This window comes from Acinonyx jubatus, chromosome A3, assembly GCF_027475565.1.
Source record: "Acinonyx jubatus isolate Ajub_Pintada_27869175 chromosome A3, VMU_Ajub_asm_v1.0, whole genome shotgun sequence".
NCBI lineage: Eukaryota > Metazoa > Chordata > Mammalia > Carnivora > Felidae > Acinonyx > Acinonyx jubatus.
Window position 1 is genome coordinate 87,847,771 of NC_069388.1, and position 19,742 is coordinate 87,867,512.

A 19,742-nucleotide genomic window follows, 5' to 3' on the forward strand; every position below is an offset into this window, starting at 1 on the left:
TAAACAAGAAAACAATACAGAAAACAGACAAGTGGTTGCCAGAGGCTGGCAGGAATGAGGGAGATCAACTTTACAAACGGGCATGAGCGAACATTTTAGGGTGATTGGGAGCATCCTACAGCTTCATGGTGGTGGTAGATACATGACTGAACCTGTTTGCTGAAACGCAGAATGGTACACATGCAAAAGGTAAATTATACCTTAACAAACCTGACACTACCTACGACAGGAGGGAGCCTGGGTAGGGAGAGTACATAAAGGATACGTTCTCATTTAAACACACCTGTGCCATGTGAACTTTTCTAATGAGCATGTCATTTATGTGCTGGGTAATAACTTTATTAGAGTTGGAAATAATAACGATGCGATATATCTACCTTGAAGGGATGTTGTAAAATGCAAACGGAATGAGACAATGTGTATAAAGCATACACACAAGGGACCCATGGATCTAAAGGGGCCAGGGGCCTCTACTGAGAGTGACATCCAGGACTTACCTCAGTGACAAAGAGTGTGCGAGGATCAATGATATCCAAGAAGTGCCTGAAGCGGCCATAGAAGGATGTCTGGGGAAGGAGGTGGGAGAGGAGAGCAGGTCAGCCGCTGGAGATCATCCTCTAAACCCCATGGACCACACCCCACAGCCTACACTTATTATTGGGGTCCCACAGTCCCCAGGACTCCCCATGTGATGAGTGCCAATGAGACCTTGCTTCTCAGTGACCTGAGGGCCTCCCAGGTCTGAAGTCTTTCTAAAGTCAACCCATAAGGACCATTAAGACACTCAATGACTGTCTCAGCTGCTCTTCAAAAATGCCTCACATTTTCCTCTCACTTCCCCGAATTCCCTGAGATCCACTCCCAGCTTCCCACTGCTCCCAAGCACCCATGAGCACACAGGCTAAAGGTGAGACCTGGGCCGAGCCCTCTCCTGGCCTTCCCTGTCCACCACAGCCTCCCTGCCTTGCTTTGGACTTCTCCAGTGAAGGAGGGTCCCTCTCCAAGGTCCAGCTCAGGCTCTGTCCCCGAGGAAATCTCTCCACGGGCAAAGCTCAGGCATGACAGTGCCCAGCTCACTCCCCTCAAGCCCTCCTATACCCATAGCCCTGGAGCTGCTGTGAGGCTCAGGACAGGGCCTGCCTGCCCTGGCCTCACCCCAGAGCAGGGGCCCCAGAAAAGCAGGGCTTTGTGCAAAGCAGGCCACAGGCATTAGCGCACAATGAAAGGAAACCAGGCAACAGGCACCACTGCTCCTGGGCCCTCTGCCTTAGGGAAAAAGCCAAGCTCAATGGGAGGTGAGAAGATGCCAAGCTAGAGGACAAAGGGGAAGCCACAAATACCGGGGGTTGGTGCCTCACTACACTCCAGGCTCTACCCCAAATCTGCACTGGAGCCTCACCGCTCCCCCAGCACCGTCCTCTGCATGGTGAAGGAAGCAGATACCTCCACACTCCCTCCCTCCCTCCCCTTGCTCATTAGGACACCAGATCCTATAGCCACCTCCTGCTCCTTACCCTTCCTAATAAAGTCCTGCAATAGTCCCCTGAAAGTCCCCTGCGCACACCAGGCCCCATGCTGCCTCCATCTCTCTGCTCGCTGTGATGCCCCCTGCATGGAGGACCCTCTCCACCTCCTACATCCACCCCCACTGAGGCGCTGCCGTTCACAGAGCAGGTCAAGCTTCGGCACTGTTCCTAACTAAAACGGTTGCTTCTCGGACCTCTTATAACTCAAATGGTCTCAACCATTTTCCCCACTTGTACATAATGCTCACACTGTTGTCCTGGCAAAATTTCCCCTCTAAGTATCTAGTCTCAGGAAACAGAGACGTTCAGAGGTGCGGTAAGATGTGAATGCTGAGGGTGCTCACCGCTGCAGTATTTGCAAAGGTGGATGATGAGCAAATAACAGTCCTATCGCATGATTGAACACTCTACAGCCATTTGAAATGTTCTTGGACATTTATGACATGAAAATAGGCTTCTGATTTTGTGGAATGCATACAAACAGGATAATTCCAACTCAAAAAAATAAGGAGATACGGGGCATCTCAATGGCTCAATTGGATAAGCATCTGACTGTTGATTTCTGCTCAGGTCATGATCTCACGGTTCGTGCAATTGAGCCCTCCGGCGGGCTCTGCGTTGACAGCATGGAGCTTGTTTGGGATTATCTCTCTCTCTCTCTCTCTCTCTCTCTCTCTCTCTCTCTCTCCCCCTCGCTCTCTGCCCCTCTCCCGCTCACGTGCTTTTTCTAAGTAAATAAATAAACTTTAAAAAGAAAAAAGCCAAGGAGATAAATAGAGCTAGATGGACAGTATGTGGATAACAAAGAGACAGAATGACATCCAGACCCTGATCTACTAAAACAAACCAGGGTTCCTTACAGAAGTGGCTGATTCCAGGGCCGGGGAAGGGAAGGCACAAGATGAACCTGGTACATCTTGTTGTGTCAGAAAGTAATGAAGTGCCAGCCCACAAAATGATGGGGATGTGTTAAAGGGACCAATGAGGGGCAGATGGACATTGTGTGCCTCTAGATGTGACACCCTGAGAAGTTCACAGTGTCACTCAAACAGTATTCTGGAGGGATTGAATCTAATCATAAGGAGACATCAGACAAACCCAAACTGAGCAGCATGCCATAAAATAACCAGGCTTGTTCATCAAATATGTCCATGTCATAAAGACAAAGAAAGACTGAGGACCTGGTCCACGTGAAAGGACACTGAAGAGACAAGACACCTAAATGTAGTATGTGATTCTGGACTGAATCACAGAAAAACGTCCGCAAGGATGTTACTGAGAGAACTGACAAAATTGGCACAGGGATCATAGGTTAATAAAGGTATTATATCCATCTTAAATTTCTAAATGTAATAACTACACTTGAGGCTATTGCTAGACACTGGATGTTTGTGTCCCTCCCCTAATTCCTATCTTAACCTAACACCTAATGTGATGGAATTTTGAGGTGGGGCCTTTTGACACGAATGACACTAGTGCTCTTATAGAAGAGACCTCAGAGGGCCCCCTCGCCCCTTCTGCCATGCAAGAACACAGACGATGGCTGTCTATGAACCAGGGCTCAAGCTGTCACCAGACGACGAATCTGCCAGTGCCTTGAGCTTAGACTTCTTGCCTCCAGAACTGTGAGAAATTAATTTCTGTTGTTTACAAGCCACCCAGTCTATGGTATTTATGTTACAGCAGACTGAATGAACTAAGACAGAAATGTAAGAGAATGCCCTCATTCTTATGTTACACTAAGTAGTAGGGAGACAAATGAATATAAGCTACTCTCAAACAGCTGAGAAACAATAGCATGTGTAAGTAGAGAAGGTGGCAATACAATCTGGAAATGTACTTTTATTTTCTTTACAGACTGAAAATGTCCTTGGTGATATCATGTATATTTGCTATGTTTCCAGACTTTATGATCATCCGCAGATAAAAAGAATAAAAAAGGAAGTGTGGCAAAATGTTGAAAACTGGTGGATCTAGGCAAAGAGTATAGGAAAGTTCTTTATTCTTTTTTTTTTTTAATGTTTTTAATGTTTATTTATTTTTGAGAGAGAGAGAGAGACAGAGCATGTGCGGCAGAGGGGCAGAGAGAGGGACACACACAGAATCGAAAGCAGCCTCCAGGCTCTGAGCTATCAGCACAGACCCCGATGCAGGGCTTGAACCCACGAACCATGAGATCATGACCTGAGCCGAAGTCAGAAGCTCAACCAACTGAGCCACCAAGGCGCCCCTGAAAGTTCTTTATTCTTATTGCGACTTTTCTGTAATACAAACTACTTCAAAATAAAAAGTAGAGAATTATTTTAAGTTAGATGAAAATACATTAAAACGTTAAGAGAGATTGTCTCTGAGTAATAGGAATATGGATGGTTTTTATTTCTTTTTAAAATGAAAAAAAATCAGCATTATATATAATACATAAAAGTAATATTCTATTTTTAAAATATATATTTAATTCAGTCGGTTAAGCGTCTGACTCTCGGTTTCGGCTCAGGCCGTGATCTCACGGTTTCATGAGTTCGAGCCCTGTACTGGGCACATGCTGGCAGTGCAGAGCCTGCTTGAGATTCTCTCTCCCTCTCTCTCTGCCTCTCCCCCATTCATGCTGTCTCTGTCTCTCTCAAAATAAATAAATAACCTTAAAAAATTAAAAAATAATAAAATAAAAAAATATATTTAATTTAAAATACTATCTAATATATTACTTGATTATAAGCTCCTGAAGGAGGTGGGCTGTTGGCTGTTCTTTCCATCTCCTCATCCTCCTTGGCTCCTGGTCTCGTGATTCATACCTAGAAGGGGCTCCAGCAACACACCTGTCACAAGAATGAATGAGTGGGCAGGTGAGCAGTCTATGGCCTGGAGGTTGCCTGGAGAGAATGGAGCCCAGGCAGGGCTCTGAAGGGAGAGGACTTGAAAGGGACAAACGTATGGCAGATGGTGGCTCAAGGAAGGAAGAGGAGCAGCAGGGGCAGAGGTGAGAGCCTGGAAGATGGGCCTGAGTAAAGCAACCTCTTGAAGATGGTGGGTGAAGACGTCTAGCTTCTGACTGCCCTGTGGTCTGGCACTGTCTTCACCCTGTCCTAGCCCTGCTGGTCCCCTGTGTCACTCTCCACCCAGCCACTAAGAGAAAGTCCCAGGAAAAACATTTTGCTCCACAGATATCTACACCCTCTTCTGAGTTGGGCTCAGGGAACGCTTCTTGGATAAACATTCAAGAAGCCGAGTCCATCAAGAAACACAAGTAAACAAATAAATACAAAATACTGTGACCAGAGCTTAAATGAAGCATTAAGTACAGTGGGGACACAGATGATTTCTCCCTCATGAGTCAAGGAGGTTTCCCAGAGGCTCTGGAATGGGTGGACAGCCGAGTTTACCAAGCAGAGAAGGGTATCAGCAAGGCCTGAGTCAGACGCATGAAGGCCAGAGTCAGAAACTGCACCACCGTCAGCCAAAGGAGGGACTGAAGTGTGATAAAAGACATTTCAGAAAAAAGAGGGCAAGGCCAAGAACAGATAGGGTTTGACTGGAATGTTCTGATGTTTTTTTTTTAAATAATCACTGTAGGGGCACCTGGGTGGCTCAGGCAGTTGAGCATCCAACTCTTGATTTCAGCTCAGGTCTGATCTCATGATTGTGAGATCAAGCCCCAAACTGGGCTGGCAATATAGAGACTGCGTGGGATTCTCTCTCTTGCTATCTCTCTGCTCCCCCCTTCCCCTCTGTGCGCTCTCTTGTTCTCTCTCTCTCTCAAAATAAATAAAATTAAATTTGAAAAAATAATCACTTTAGTTACCTGGGGAACTAGCTATATTATTGTATTTATCCAATCTATATACATTAAATACCTACTATGTGCAAATAACCAAGCTGAGAAGTGCAAGGCAACAGAGATATAGATCCATCCCAAGACCTAAGCAAACGTATCATCTAGTAGAAATTTTTAAAAATTAAAAGAAAAGCAACTACCAGACTTGTGGTTTTATTCATTCATTCACCAAGTAGCTACTCAGGACTTACTATGTGCCCAGCACTGCGCTGGGTCCTGGGGTAGAACAAGGGGCTGGCTGACTGACTGGGGGAATGAAGAAGAACAGAATATGGATAATGCCTTGATTTCTAGTTAGATACTAATGCTTATTAACCAGGACAAGGAAAACAAGAAGCATACTGACTTAGTGGAGGGGAAGATAAAAGTTCTGTATTGGTCATGTGAGTTTGAAATACTTAAAAGGCCTTCCAGATGTAATTTCAATAAACACTGGAAAGATAGGCCTGAGATTCAGGAAAGGAGTTCTGAGTTATAAATCGCAAGCACAGATGACAATGTACTAATCCAATCAGCCTAAGACCCCCAGGGACAAACACATAGTCTGACAAAGTCACATCTACTGACTCACTGCAACGAGGGAGAGGCCACACAGTGGAGGAACCATGGGGCATGTCACCAAACAAAGGGGAAAATAGGGTTAGTACAGAATTCTGGAGAAAGGTAGAGTAAAATTTAAATGATGTGGTGCTTTAATAGGTTCAAAGCAAAGCACAGCTATGAGGTAAAGGGTCCATCTAGGTCTATACTGAGAAATGGGCACTGGATCTTGTTTCCTTAGAAACTATAAAATCAAGATAAATATGGAATGTTATGTCCAGAAACTATGGCACTTGGGTTAGTTCTCTAAGTCAAAGTGACTTCGACCCACCTATCAAGAGGTGGATGTTTCATTCCTACTGACATTATTTTAAAGAGCAAAGTTTCTGGCAATCTATGATCTTGGAGAATGCGATTTCTCAGCGAGTATGGAAGAGTAGTGTTCAAAGAAGTAAGTCATTGGGAAACTTTATAGCCTTGTGAGAAACACTGATTCTTTGTAGAGAGGGGGCTTATATGTCTGTCCTCCCCAGACTGAAAAATGGCAACAAAGGGTTTTACTTTCTCTGTCTGAGTTAATTTTTATTTTCTCAAAAGTTTTAAATGTATGGGCTTCCTCTCCCCTCCAAAATTCAGCCCCCATCTTTACCCAATCAATCGTGGATGTTTTTCCTTTCCTTTTTCATAACCGGAAGAATGAGTCAGCCCAGTGATTCCTTCTCTTTCCCTTCCCAAGAGAGGTGAGTCATCTCATTCTCAGCAGGACCTGCAGCACAGACAGTCTCACCTCTACACCCTCTGGGGAGAGGCGGTTAGGGAGCAGCAGCTGAGGGCCAAGGCCTGAAAGAAACTGACTGTCCTTCTATACCCAGACCTCTAAGTCAGGGCTCTTCCAGATCAGGAATAAAATACACACTGAACCTATAGCCCAAAGGCAAAAAGGCTGGGCCAGCTCAGTAGTCCTCAGCCAGGCTGCATGACCTGGGTATCCCCAAACAAGGTCTTCCACTCAGGGATTCAAATTCTATTGGCTGGGGTGGGCTCCAGGCATTGGTGTCCATTTAAAACCCTGCCCAGGGGGTTCAAATGTGCAGCAGGGATTGAGAGCCACTGGACTAGAAGGTGTTGACCTTGTCCACAGCACAAACCAGCTCCAGGACCAGCCTCGGAAACAGTCACTCTCCAGCCTATAGGATGTAAACAATTAAAACATAACTACCTGCAAGGCATTTTCATCCTGGAACTTGAGTTCAGGCAAACTCCATAAGAAATCTCCCTACTGCCTTCCAACTCTCAGCCCACACACAGCTTCCTTCCTAGAAGTGAAGAGTGCACTTTCCTGTCCAGCCAGCTCCTCCTCCCCCGAGGGAGCCTCATGCAACCCATCTGCTCTGCTGCCTCAGTGGATTTCTGGATTTCCCATGCACAAACACAGCACACTCACACCCCCAGTCAGCTAGGTAAATGACTCAGGCAAAGGAAGAGTAAAAGGAACTTTAAAAACAAAACACAACTTATTTCTGGATCTGGATAGACTGAAACGCAAATGGGAAGAAGCACATATGTTAGCTCCCTGTCCTAGGACCTGACTTGCCAAAATGGTGTCTGGGCCCGAAGAAAAGAAAAAACAACTTCAGAAGAGGAAATGAGCAGAAAAGGAGGAGGAAAGAGAGCACAGTCAGGTCATAGAGCTTCCCCAGGAGCCGTCCTATTATCTTTCTCCCCTTCACCAAGCAATATGGCGCAGTGGTTAAAGCACGGACTTCAAGTTTATAGGAACAACAGGGGACAGAAGAACATGTTAAATAATACCACAGATCAGCCATCACCCATATTCAGAATGAGGGACTCTACAAGGCAAACAATCTAGTTTCTTCAACAAATGGGAAAAAAAAAAAAAAAAGAGAAGGAGAACCAATAGATTAGAAGAGGCTTATCAGTCAAATATAATGTAATATAATGTATGGAACATATATGTATGTTCCTGATTCAGACAAATCAATTATTTAAAACATGATGTGATAATCACAGAAATGTGAATAGTGCAATATTGTGTCCCCTCAAAAGTCATATGTTGAAGCTTAACCTCCAGTGTGAGGTTAAGTGATGGTATTAGGTGGTGGGGCCTTTGAGAGATACTGAGGTAATGAGGGCAGAACCCTCATGAACAAGATTAGTACCCTTATAAAAGAGACCCCACGAAGATCTCTCTACCCTTATGTCATGCAGTGCTGCAACTACAAAGTGCTGCTATCTATGAACCAGAAAACTGGCTTTCATCAGTTTGTCAGCACCTTGATCTTGAACTTCCAGCTTCCAGAACAGTGAAAAGTACATTTATATTGTTTGTATGCTACCCAATCTATGGTATTTTGTTATAACAGCCCAAACAGACTAAGACAAATAGTAACTAGTTTGAAGATGTTAAGAAACAATAATTTTAGGTGTGTTAATGGTATTGTGGTTATGTTAAAAAAAAAAAAAACCCTCTGATACCATGTGAGAAAGAAAGCACTTCACATCTGTGATATTCTTCCCCCAAAATGCATAACTTCAGTCTAGCCATGAGAGACAGCAAATTGAGAGATAGTCTACAAAATACCTGACCAGTACTCCTCAAAGCTGCCAAGGTCATCAAAAACAAGGAAAGTCTGAGAAGCTGTCATAGACCAGAGGAGGCTAAGGAGACATGAAAACTAAATGTAATGTGGGATCATGGATTGGATCCTGGAACAGAAAAAGGAATATTAGTGTAAAAAATAGTGAGATCCAATAAAGTCTGGGAGTATAGTTAATAGTAATGTTCCAACACTCAGTTTTGACAATTGTACCATGGTCAGTTGTCAACTGTACCATGAGATGATAACATTAGGGGAAACTAGGTGAGAGTTATACCGGAATTCTGTGCTTTTTGACTTCCATAAATCTACAAATATTCTGAAGAAACTGGTGCAGCCACTCTGGAAAACGGTATGGAGGTTCCTCAAAAAATTAAAAGTAGAACTACCCTACAATCCAGGAATTGCACTACTAGGGATTTATCCAAAGGATACAGGTGTGTTGTTTCGAAGGGGCACATGCACCCCAATGTTTATAGCAGCACTATCAACCAACAATAGCCAAAGTATGGAAAGAGCCCAAAGGTCCATTGACAGATGAATGGATAAAGAAGATGTGGTACATACATACAATGGAGTATTACTCAGCAATCAAGAATGAAATCTTGCCATTTGCAATTACGTGGATGGAACTAGAGGGTACTATGCTAAGCAAAATTAGTTGGAGAAAGACAAATATCTTATGACCTCATTCATATGAGGACTTTAAGATACAAAACAGATGGACATAAGGGAAGGGAAGCAAAAATAATATAAAAACAGGGAGGTGGACAAAACATAAGAGACTCTTAAATATAGAGAACAGAGGGCTGCTGGAGGGGTTGGGGTAAGGGCTAAATGGGTAAAGGGCATTAAGGAATCTACTCCTAAAATCATTGTTGCACTATATGCTAACTAACTTGGATATAAATTTAAAAATTAATTATTAATTAAAAATAAATAAATAAAACTGGGATTATGAAATACCCAAAGCTTTATTTAATGGGAAAAAAAATTATTCTGAAGTAAAAAAAAAATTATTTAGAAAAAGTCCTGGGATGGCTGGGTGGCTCAGTCAGTTAAGCATTTGACTCTTGATTTCATGGTAATGAGATCAAACCCCACATCAGGCTCTTCACTGCTCTTTCTCTCTCTCAAAGGTAAATAAATAAACATTTTTTTTTAAGTCCTTATTTTTTACAGCTATCTACTAGCTGGTACAATGAAATGATGGGTTGTCTGGGCATTGCTTTAAAATAATTCATTGGGGGAACCTGGGTGGCTCAGTCAGTTGAGCGTCCGACTTTAGCTCAGGTCACGATCTCACAGTTTGTGGGTTCGAGCCCTGAATCAGACTATGTGCTGACCGCTTGCTCAGAGCCTGGAGCCTGCTTCAGATTCTGTGTCTCCTTCTCTCTCTGCCCCTTCCCCGCTCATGCTTTGTCTCACTCTGTTTCTCAAAAATAAATAAATGTAAAAAAAAATTTTTTTTAATAATTCATTGTTTGGGATGGGGGCATATACATGAAATGAGGCTAGCCTCACAGTGGCAATTGTTGAAGCTCAGTGATGGGTGGGCTCTTCTTTGACGACTGTCTCCACTTTTGAAAGTCTGAAAACCTTAATAAAAAGGTTGACAATAAGAGGTACCTGGGTGGCTCAGTTGCTTCAGCGTCTGACTTCGGTTCAGGTCATGATCTCACAGTTAGTGGGTTTGAGCCTCACATCGGGCTCTGTGCTGACAGCTCAGAGCCCAGAACCTGCTTCAGATCCTCTGTCTCCCTCTCTCTCTCTGCCCCTCCCTTACTCTCTCTTTCTTTCAAAAATAAATAAACACTAAAAAAAAATGTTAACAATAAACCAACAAACAAGGACTCTGGAGCCAGACTGCCTGGGAAGTGAGTTAATCTGTGTGTGTGGCAGCTTCCTCACCTATCTGTCTCACAGAGTTGTTGTGAAAATTAAATAAGCCAATATGCCAAAAGCCTGGAACGATGCTTGGCTGTTATCATCATCTTATGGGAAGAAAGATGGTCACAGACCAAAGCCCAGCAGGGCAAGCCATCTCTCTTCACCCTCTGACACTGGTCAGTGTCCTTTATTCCCCAGCCCTCCTGCACAGAGAACTTTGAAGGATGGAAAGAAGGGTCCTGAGGCGACTCTAGGGAGTAAGAAGAGAACTCCCTGCACCCAGTCTTGAAGAAAGCGATGAGACTAGTTGGGGACTGAGGGTGGTGTCCGTGGCATGGGCTCTGGGAATTGGGCCCCGGATTATGAACCACTCAGAGTTCCAGTGGCTGAAAGCAGCCAGTGTGATAGGAGAGAGGGGGAAGGAGGGAGTCTGATTTCAGGAAGAAGAAGTCAGCATGGGTGGGCCATGTGGGCTTTTGGGGCCTCTTCAAAAGGGAGGTCTTTATTTCAGAAGGAGGGGAAGCCACTGGAGAGTGTTTAAGTGTGTGGTGGGGGGAGGGGAGGGAGTCACCTGATCAACCTGCGTTGTTGAGGCTGCCAATTGAAAGAAGGATGGGATTGGAAGGGGGCCAGAGTGCAAGCAGGGAGACCTGTTAGGCTTCCACAGTGGCTCAGGAGATAGATAATGGCAGCTTGATCCAGGATTCCAGCAGGGAATCCGGTGAATTTGAGAGCTGTTTCAAGAGACGAGAAACACTGGGCCTCTGGTTGTGTTTAGAGGGTGAGGGAAAGGGAAGTATGCAGGGGACTCGCAGGTCTCTTGGGAGCCAACTGGGTGGCAGGTTGGGCTGCTTACAGAGCAGGGAGTGGTGTGGAAGGAGCAGGAGGGGGCATGGGCAACGGTGGGAAGTTCCTTAACATGGACAATCACTTGTACTATGCTTTATGCAAGTCACTACGCTGGAGGAGGGCTGCTGCCAAAGCAAATACAACAAACACTTTTATTGCCCTCAAGAGCGGTGCCAAAAACAGATACCAGCAATGACTGGAGTAATTTCAAATGTGCATATATGGCTCCAGCGGTGATCACAGCAAAGGGCTCAGTCATTAAAGCCACTGGGAAGTTCTCAATAACTGTGTGTTGTGTGACTGAATGTCCCAGAACAGGTCCCCGAAAAAGACAACCCACAAGTCTTTATTCAGCACATCACCATGTGCCTAGCCCCACCTCGGGGTAAGACAGAGACAAAGGAGGGCAAGACCAGTCCCTTCTCTCAAAAGATGTACACAAGGGGTGAGAAGAACAAGTATTAGAGCAACACAGACAGACTGTCACTAAAGGCTAACCTAAAAGGATCCCACTTGGGGTGGCCAAAAAGGGGGGTCAGGAAAGAGTCAGTGACCTGGTCCCACCAGGGGTAATATATGGAAGAAGAGAGGAAGTGTTTCCAGAGTAGGAGGCCTAGCTGATCCTTAAAGGATGAGTGGTACGTGTGTGGAGGGCTGGGAAAGGGGGCCAGCCAAAAGAAGGGTCATTCAAGTTCTGGGAGAGGCACCCCTGACAGTCTCCTCCTAGACAGCACCCTACACTGGCAGGAAGATGCCAGTCTTGCTCTGACACCTACATGCTGAGATGGCTTAATTTTTTTTTTAAGGAATGAAAGTCCTGTTTTAAAACAGTGAGGGCATTGTTTTCAGAAGGCTCAGGGGCTTAATTCCTTAAGTATCAGTGAAGCTCGGTGCACCACTTTGCAGGAACCAGTCCCTCTCCCACACAACCACTACCACCAAAAAACAAAACAAAACAAAAAAACCCCCACAAAACACACACAAAAAATCCACCACCTCACCGACCTTGTACAATTTCCTTTCTTCCTGCAAACTTCTTTCTGTCCGCCTCCGCTGCCCCCCACCCAAGGCAAACCCAGTTCACTTCAGCCGAGCCTCTTTGCCCTTTTCCTAATAAAGTCCACTTCCTCCGCGCTGGCTGGAGGCAGTGGAGGAAGGAGGGTACGAGGCGGCCCGCAGCGTGGGAACGGCCCCTCCAAGCCTTCAGCACTGGTCGCACGTCCAGGCTATGGGTTCGATCCCCATCTCCGTGGCCGAGGACGAGTTAGTCACGCCCTGTCGGGAGTCCCCGGGTAAAAAGGCCACTGTCACCATGCTCCGAAGAGCCCGACCGGGTCCAAAGAGCCGAGCCCTCGGCGGCGCCAGGGCCCGGGTCCCAGAGACCTTCCTCGGAGGTCGCTCCGGAGGAGGAGCTGAAGCTGGCTCCCAGGGACGCGGACTCTTCCAACAGCCCGCGGCCCCGGGGGATGACACAGCGTTTCCTCCGCACCCGGCTCTCCCCGCACGTCCTCCTTCCATCCCCGGCAGGGCACCAGCCGGCCGACTCGCATCAGCGAATCCCCCATTGGAGGGGAAAGGGGTCGCCAGGTCGCGGGGACCCCTCGGCCCGTGGCCCTAAACCATCGAGCACAGCGGACCTGGCTTGGGGTCAAGGGCTGGCAGCATGACCGCAGGGTCAGACACTGCCCAGGGGCTCCGCCAGCATCTCGGAAAGAACGTCATCCCCACCCAGGGAAAGTTAGAAGGCATCTCCGCCACGCCAACTTGTCATCCAGAGCCGGGCTCGAACTTTCCGCCGCGAGTGGCTGGTTGCACAGCTCAAAGCGACCCTGCAGAAGCCGCTCGGACCCGGGGCGCCCGGATTCCTGGCCGCGACTGTCAGTGGCCAATCACAGAGCGCCTCGGGCGGGAAAGGCTGGAGGGAGCGGGCAACCGAGGAGTGACGGCACCAGCGGCCAATAGGGAGCCAAAGTGGGAGTCCTCGCCCACTCTGCTCGCCAATGGGAAAGGGATGGCTGTGGTCGAGGTCCCCGAGGCAGTAGCTGCAGGCTCCCCAGTGGCCGCGGGTCGGAGGACCCCAGGACTAAAGGGGATTTTGGAGAGGAGTGTGCCGCCCTCCCTGTGCCACCCGCCGACCTTCAGACCATAGCTCCGTCCTCACCTGCTGGAAGCGAGGTTTGCCCAGCTGGAAAGGAGGTGCATCGGTCGAGGTGTTAGCAGCACTAGCCGCCGCCGATGCTGTAGTCGCTGTATCCGCCATGACCACTGACGCCTGCAATCTCCGGCCCTTTTAAAATGTCCCTCCTCGGCCCCCGCCACAGCTGCTTCTCCCGATTGGCCATAAGCAACCGCAGCGAGCCGGGGGCGCAAGGGATTGTGGGGAGTGTAGTTTTTCTAGTCACGGCGCTTGCCAACCCTAGACTGCGGAGAGTTGAACTGACTCAAACCCGATCTCCGTTCCTGCTGCCAGTTCTGAAGGGCTAGGCAATATGGGAAAAGCGTGCGTGTACGACTCTAAGGTCCCGATAGGGGGCCACAGGGCTCCCCCTCGCTGGTTACCTGCCCCCAGAAGTTTCACTTGCTGCGGAGGGCGTCGCTCCCGGAGCTCTAGTCCGAAAGAGCCCTACTCGCGGGTCCGACCCGGGACCAGATGCGCAAAGGCTCCGGGTTAATCTCGAAAGGCTTCCTGCAAAGACTTGCACTGCGGAGTCTTCATGCAGTTTCTTCTGCCGCCACCCTGCCCCTCCCCTTGTGCTCTCCAGCCATCCTGACACTGAGTACAGGAACATGCTGGGGTGCTTCCCACCTCTGACCCTTGAACATTCTGTACCCAGAAAACTTTTTTGTCTTTGCCTGACTCTGGCTCTCCTGACCTCAGCCTAAACATCGCATTTCCCGATCCATCACCCTACTTCCACAAAATCCGCTGTATGCTCCTATTAGTATCCAGCACTTCTCCCTTGCAGCCCTCGCACTTTTAATTATTTACGGCTTTGCCTATGTGGTTCCCACTGTTAGTTAGGTCCACGAGACAGGAAGTATGACCTTTTGATTCACTGCTGAGTCCTCAGTGCCAGGCTTGGGAGGACTACCAACAGGGACTCAAATATGTATTGACTGTGTGAATTAAATAGTTGGAGCTTCAGAGCCCTGGCGGCTTCCACTTCCTTTGCCCAACTAAGGAAGATCCTCCTCAGCCTAATTCCCAGGCAGGAAGAGAAGTGGGAGTGGGGAGTGGGGTTCAGTAATGTTTATTAAGCACTACAAGGCCGTTAGGTAAGAAGGAGTGCTGCATATCGTAGAACAGGATGCAAGCAAGGATAATAAACACACTTGTGCAGGATGGAGTAGAAGATTCCCAGATGAATTATCTGGTCAGTGTGTCAGGCTGGCAGGAAGGGAAGGAAGCTACCCAAGAGGGAAGTAGAAATAGTTTTGATCCTAGGTAATCCCACTTTGGGTCTCCCTAGTCTCAAAGTGAGGTGCAGTATTGGCTCATGCCTGCTCATGTCTTTCTGGACAATGCATGATTTGTAGCAGCCAGTTCCTCATCCACCAACAAAACCCACAAGAAACAGACGATTCCTAAAGCTAGAGAGAGATTCTAGCTAGCTATGAAGAACCATTTGTATCTTGGATTTGTATCATTTGCTACTAGACTACGTGGTTTCACATTAAGAATCAAGTCTTTACCCTCTGTATTCCCCCACAGTGCTCAATAAATGTGGGTATCTCGGCAAAGAAAAGACCGAGTCCATGCCACCTGTCAATGCTGTGCTGCTGCCCCTGATGTTAAGATGGGGGCAGTGACATCCAAAACCCCATTACCCGCCTTTTCCCCCAGGAAGCCTCCTTCATACGTTTGTCAAAACAGGAACACAATAGAGCCACCTGCAGTATATGAACTTTTTATTCTTCATAAAGTGCTCAAAACATGAAGAACAAGCTCTTTATAAACAGGAGTTACAACTAGGAAGACAAACAGCAAAGCAGAACTGTGCCTGCTCTCTGCCCACCCCACCTGCAACTCTCCAAGTCGTGGCCAGGAGCAGAAACATCCAACAAGAACCTTGGGCTTCAACTCAAAGCTCTTCTGAAGACATCCTTGCCCTGGGCATTTTGGAGGCCCACAATCAAGGATGAGTGGAAGATCAGGGTCAGGGCTGGTAATGAATAGAGCCCGGAAGAATACATAGTAGAGGAGTGCTCCCCTTCCCCCAGAAGAGACACCTACCCAACCCCCACTGACCCCCAAAAAAACCATGACCCAAGATCTGGACACCTGGACACACTTCCTCAGCTTTGATGAGTGATCGTTAAGGTAGATAACATTACAGGGGCTTTCCCCCATGTGTCGGGGCTCCTCTGCTTCATCCTGGCAGAAGACATCACCCACAGAGCACATGTCCTTCCAAGGCTGTCGGAAAGATCCCATAGGCTCTCTCAGGAAGAAGAGGTAATTCCAGACGAGCTCTCACCTCCTCCCTGGGCCAAAAGTATCCTCCTTCAGTGCCTCCTTACCCCAAAACTTTTGCCAAATCAGGGCACGCGAGCCACTAAAGGTTCCCTGTAGATGCCATGGGAAGCCGGCCATGTTTTCTGCAAGCTAACCAGGGCTGGGCCAAAAGACAGACACTTCATTTCAAAGTGCACTGCAGCCAAGCCAGGCAAGGCCATGGGGCAGAAGGGACAGGCTGGGAGAGCAGCCAGTGGATGGAGAGGAGAGCAACAAAGGCTTTTTTCCTAAGTATGGGCAGAGTGGGACCTCCCACTTCCAGAATGTAGTTTTTATCCCAGGACCCTCCGCAAATGAGGTTGAGGGAGGAAGAGAAGGTGGCAGGAAAGTTAAAGGAGCAGTGGCAGCTTCGCCAGACCCTTAACTGAACTCTGGGGGAGGGGCACAGGGTGCAGCGAGTCTCACCATCCTCCTCTCCCATGTCCAGGGCTCTGACAGATCCAGCCCCGTGTGCTCAACAGGGAGGGAGGGGGACACCAAACAGAGAGAGAGAGGTCTGCATCCAGAGGCTCTTGACCCCACCCACAAAAGGCACATTTTAATTGGTTTCCAAAAGTGCAAACCCTGCCGCAGCACAGAGTTTTGGCATCTGGACAGGCAACAAAAACAAAGATGGAGGCTTCATCCCCAAACACAAGCAGCCCAAAGCCCTGAGGCCTGGAGGGGCCCACAGCTTGGAGGCAGGTGAGGAGGTGCTCTCCCCACACTTGCCCCAGCTCTCCATACATTCACACATGACACTCAATGGAAAGATCAGAAGAGGAGGGCAGGGCGGGGGGCCTGGAAAACACACATCATCCCCATCCATCCACGTGGCACTCGTTCTGCAAACAGCTGGAAACACACGAAAATCAGAACACAGCAGAGATGAGACCAGACCATACAGGCTCCTTGCTCTCAAGGGAACAGACATGAGACTTCTGTTGCCCATAACTCCAAAATGGGCAACTTGGTTCCTGCCACAGCCCCAACCCCAGTAATGCTAGGAGCCCTCCAGGGGCTGAAGACAAATGAGGACAAGGGTTTAGCCTTGGACAAAATGACTGACCATTGTTGTGGGGTAATAAAGTATGTCCCAGATGCCACATCAAATTGCAGCTCACCCCTGCTCCCCCTCGAGTACTAAATTCTTTGCTCCAATTCCCTGGAGCCCCTAAAACTAAGGGATATGGAAATAGGCAGGTGGGAACGACTGAGGGCTCCCCAAAACACACAAGTTGTACATGGAACCTGATGCCTCCAATGGGAGTCCAAAGGGTCCCCCTTCCAGCAGCCCCACGGAGGCAGAAGGGAAGAGGAGCAAGGAGTGACAACAGAGGACAGACAGCAGCCTGCCCAGGTGAGAGTGAGTTCAGCGGGAAGGAGGGCAGCGCAAGCCCTTGTTTGGGCAGTGGGTGCACGCTGACCCTCCCGGGGGCAGGGGTGAGGAAGGCTACTTTGGGGGGCCAGGGGGGATCTGCAGCAGTGTGGGTGAGGTCTCCATGATCCGCACCAGCAGCCGGTCAATGTAGCTCTCCAGCTCCTGCACATGCTCGTCCCGCTGGCTCAGCTCCCGCTCCCGCTGCAAGAGCAGGCCGATGAGCTCGTCGTGGGTCAGGTGGTAGTACTTGGCCGACTGGTCCAGCACACCCGAGTCCTGAGGCCAGGAATGAGAATGAGCAGGGCAGCCTCAGGCCTACCTGCCTGTCCACCCACCAACACCCGGGTTTCACTCCTACAGGCCCCTGGAGCGGCCTCTGTCTCCAGTGCGAGAGATAGCCTGACTGGCTTCAGGGCTCTGGCGTGGGGGACCAGGCCCGCTCTTTGCTCCACCCTGCCCAGCACCCTGCTCCTGACCTCCAGGCGCCAGACCTCTCTCCATGGCACCACACATCCGGTCTGACGCACCCTGGCATCCTGCCGGGCCTCACCTTCAGCTGCTTGGCGTCCACAGTCTGGCCAACGTAGGGGGCTGGAGCCACAGGCTGAACGCTGCCCGATGTGACGGTCTTGAGCTTCTCCAGCCCACTGCTCAGAGCTGTGCTCAGACTGGAGCGAGGCTGCTTCCTGTCTGGGCTGCCCTCCACAGCGGCAGCACTGAGGGGCTTCACAGGGTGGGGGCTGCAGACACAGAAAGGAGATGCCTTATGAGGAGGGATGGGCAGTGCAGCGAAAACACGGGGCCACCTTCTCTGGGGGGGCCAGCAGTCTGCTGGACACAAACCACCACGTGGTGGTGGCTGTCCCCTACACAGCCAGAGCCTTGGGGCGGCTGCACCCTGCACTCCTCAGCAACTCTCCCCTCCTCCTCCCTCACTGCCTGTGCCCTCTCCATTTTACTCCCTCAGAAGACCTGCCCCTTCACAGGGATGGCAGAGGCCAGCCCACAGCATTCTCTGCACCTACAGCCAGTCTTTGCCAGCCCCCCCCCCCCATCCTCCCCGCCTCTTCCATACTGTAACCTTTCTCTAGGGATCTGACCAACTCTCCCAGTTTCCCAATTTTCCCAGGACTAAGGATTCCCAGGGTGAGGGACTTTGGGTGCTCAAACCAGGAAAGACCTGGCCAAACTAGAACACTTGGCTGCCCGCCTCTCTCTACTGGTTGCTTCCCTTCAGCAATTACACAGGCCTCCCTTGACTCTGTTTCCGCATGAGTCATGCCCCACCTCCCCTTCCTCCTCCCCCAGCCCCACCAGAGCATGCACACTGCATTTTGTCTCTGCAAGTTCTTACCTTTCGTGACTCCTCAACCCATCAGAATGGGCCATTGGCCCCGCCGGCCCATCACAAGTGCTCCTGCTGAGTCCACCAACCCCTCAGTTCTCAACTCACTGACCTCTCTGTGGAGTTCACACTTGGACCACTCCTTCCTTTGGCTTGCTCTCCCTCATTTCCCTCCAAGACCTCCATCTGGTTTTCTGACCTCTGACGGTCTCCTCCTCAGTCTTAACTGCTAGTCTGCCCTTGGATCTCTCCCCTCCTCACCTTGGCTCCCACAACCCCTAATGTCCAGCTCCAGCCCAGACCTCACCCCCGAGCTCCGGCTCACATACAATTGGAGGCTGGCTCACTCCACACCGGGGCCAGTTCAGGTGCATCATACTCCCTTCCATGTCTGTCCTGTCTGTCCTTTTCTGTGTCCTTCCCAGCAGTGGGTGGCTCCAGTCAGACACCTGGGAATCCCTCTGATTCCTCCCCCACCCCACCCCACCCCCACTCAGCTCCAGGACTAACAAAACTCAAGCCCTGCTCCCTCTCATCTTCTCTCACCCCATCCCCTCCTCTCCGAGCCAGTGCTAGCTAAACTTCCTCCGGCTACAACTGCTAACTCATCTCCTCCAAGGGAGTCTTGCCCACCTCCAACCATGCCCTGTACTGCTATGGGACTGTGAGCTAGCTCAGCCTCTCCAACGCTTAAACAGCCTTTACCATTCTAGATCAGATAAGAAAACACAATCTCTAACACTAATGGGCCCTGCCCTTTCCTGATGGGTCTCTACTTCCCCACGCACTGACGACACCCCGGGAAATGTGCTCTTTCTCACCTGCAGGCTCTTATAAAAGTCTGTCTGGCTCTGTCTGGAACACTGGCCCTTCACCTGCTGGCCTACTAACTCCTATTCATGTTTCAAAGCTATGCAAGGCCACTTCCTCTGGGCAACTTTCCCGACTCCCCCAAGCTGACTAAAGTGACCCTGCTCTGGGATCCCCCAGCACCCTGTACCTGTGACAGGTATGCAAACTGCAAGCAGCAGGCCCTCAAATCAACTAACCTGCCCCCAGAATTTGGACTGTTCAGAAGTAGGAAGCAAAATGGCTTAGCCCAAGGCCCTGAGCTCCATTGGAGGAAGGAGTGCCCAGACCCAGAGAAGTCAACTCTGCTACTCAGGATAGGGCCATGGATTCAGTCTCACAACCTGGGAAGAGTGGTAGAGAGGCCAGGCAAGGGGCAGATAGCAGTAAACAACCTATCTCTTCCCACCTAAGAGT

The 19,742-nt window shown here is 49.2% G+C and overlaps 2 protein-coding genes across 12 annotated transcripts in view; both read right to left on the minus strand.

The window, feature by feature from the left end:
- SFXN5 (sideroflexin 5) overlaps positions 1-15,014 on the minus strand; it is a 117,830-nt gene extending 102,816 nt beyond the window's left edge. The window contains exons 1-3 of one of the 8 annotated variants that reach the window (XM_015064025.3): positions 13,417-13,552; positions 4,232-4,342; positions 498-566 (exon numbers count right to left, since the gene is read on the minus strand). In XM_015064025.3, the coding sequence (XP_014919511.1) occupies positions 498-566; positions 4,232-4,279 (117 nt within the window). In that variant the 5' untranslated portion in view covers positions 4,280-4,342; positions 13,417-13,552. Of the gene's footprint in view, positions 1-497; positions 567-4,231; positions 4,343-12,260; positions 13,349-13,416 lie in introns of those variants that run through there. The other 7 variants (XM_027072199.2, XM_053200761.1, XM_027072200.2 and 4 more) reach the window with 7 other exon arrangements.
- Positions 15,015-15,149: 135 nt separating this feature from the next.
- RAB11FIP5 (RAB11 family interacting protein 5) overlaps positions 15,150-19,742 on the minus strand; it is a 37,792-nt gene continuing 33,199 nt past the window's right edge. For all 4 annotated transcript variants that reach the window (XM_027072195.2, XM_027072196.2, XM_027072197.2 and 1 more), the window contains 2 exons: positions 17,682-17,871; positions 15,150-17,407 (listed from right to left, as the gene is read on the minus strand). In XM_027072195.2, the coding sequence (XP_026927996.2) occupies positions 17,204-17,407; positions 17,682-17,871 (394 nt within the window). In that variant the 3' untranslated portion in view covers positions 15,150-17,203. The remainder of the gene's footprint in view (positions 17,408-17,681; positions 17,872-19,742) is intronic.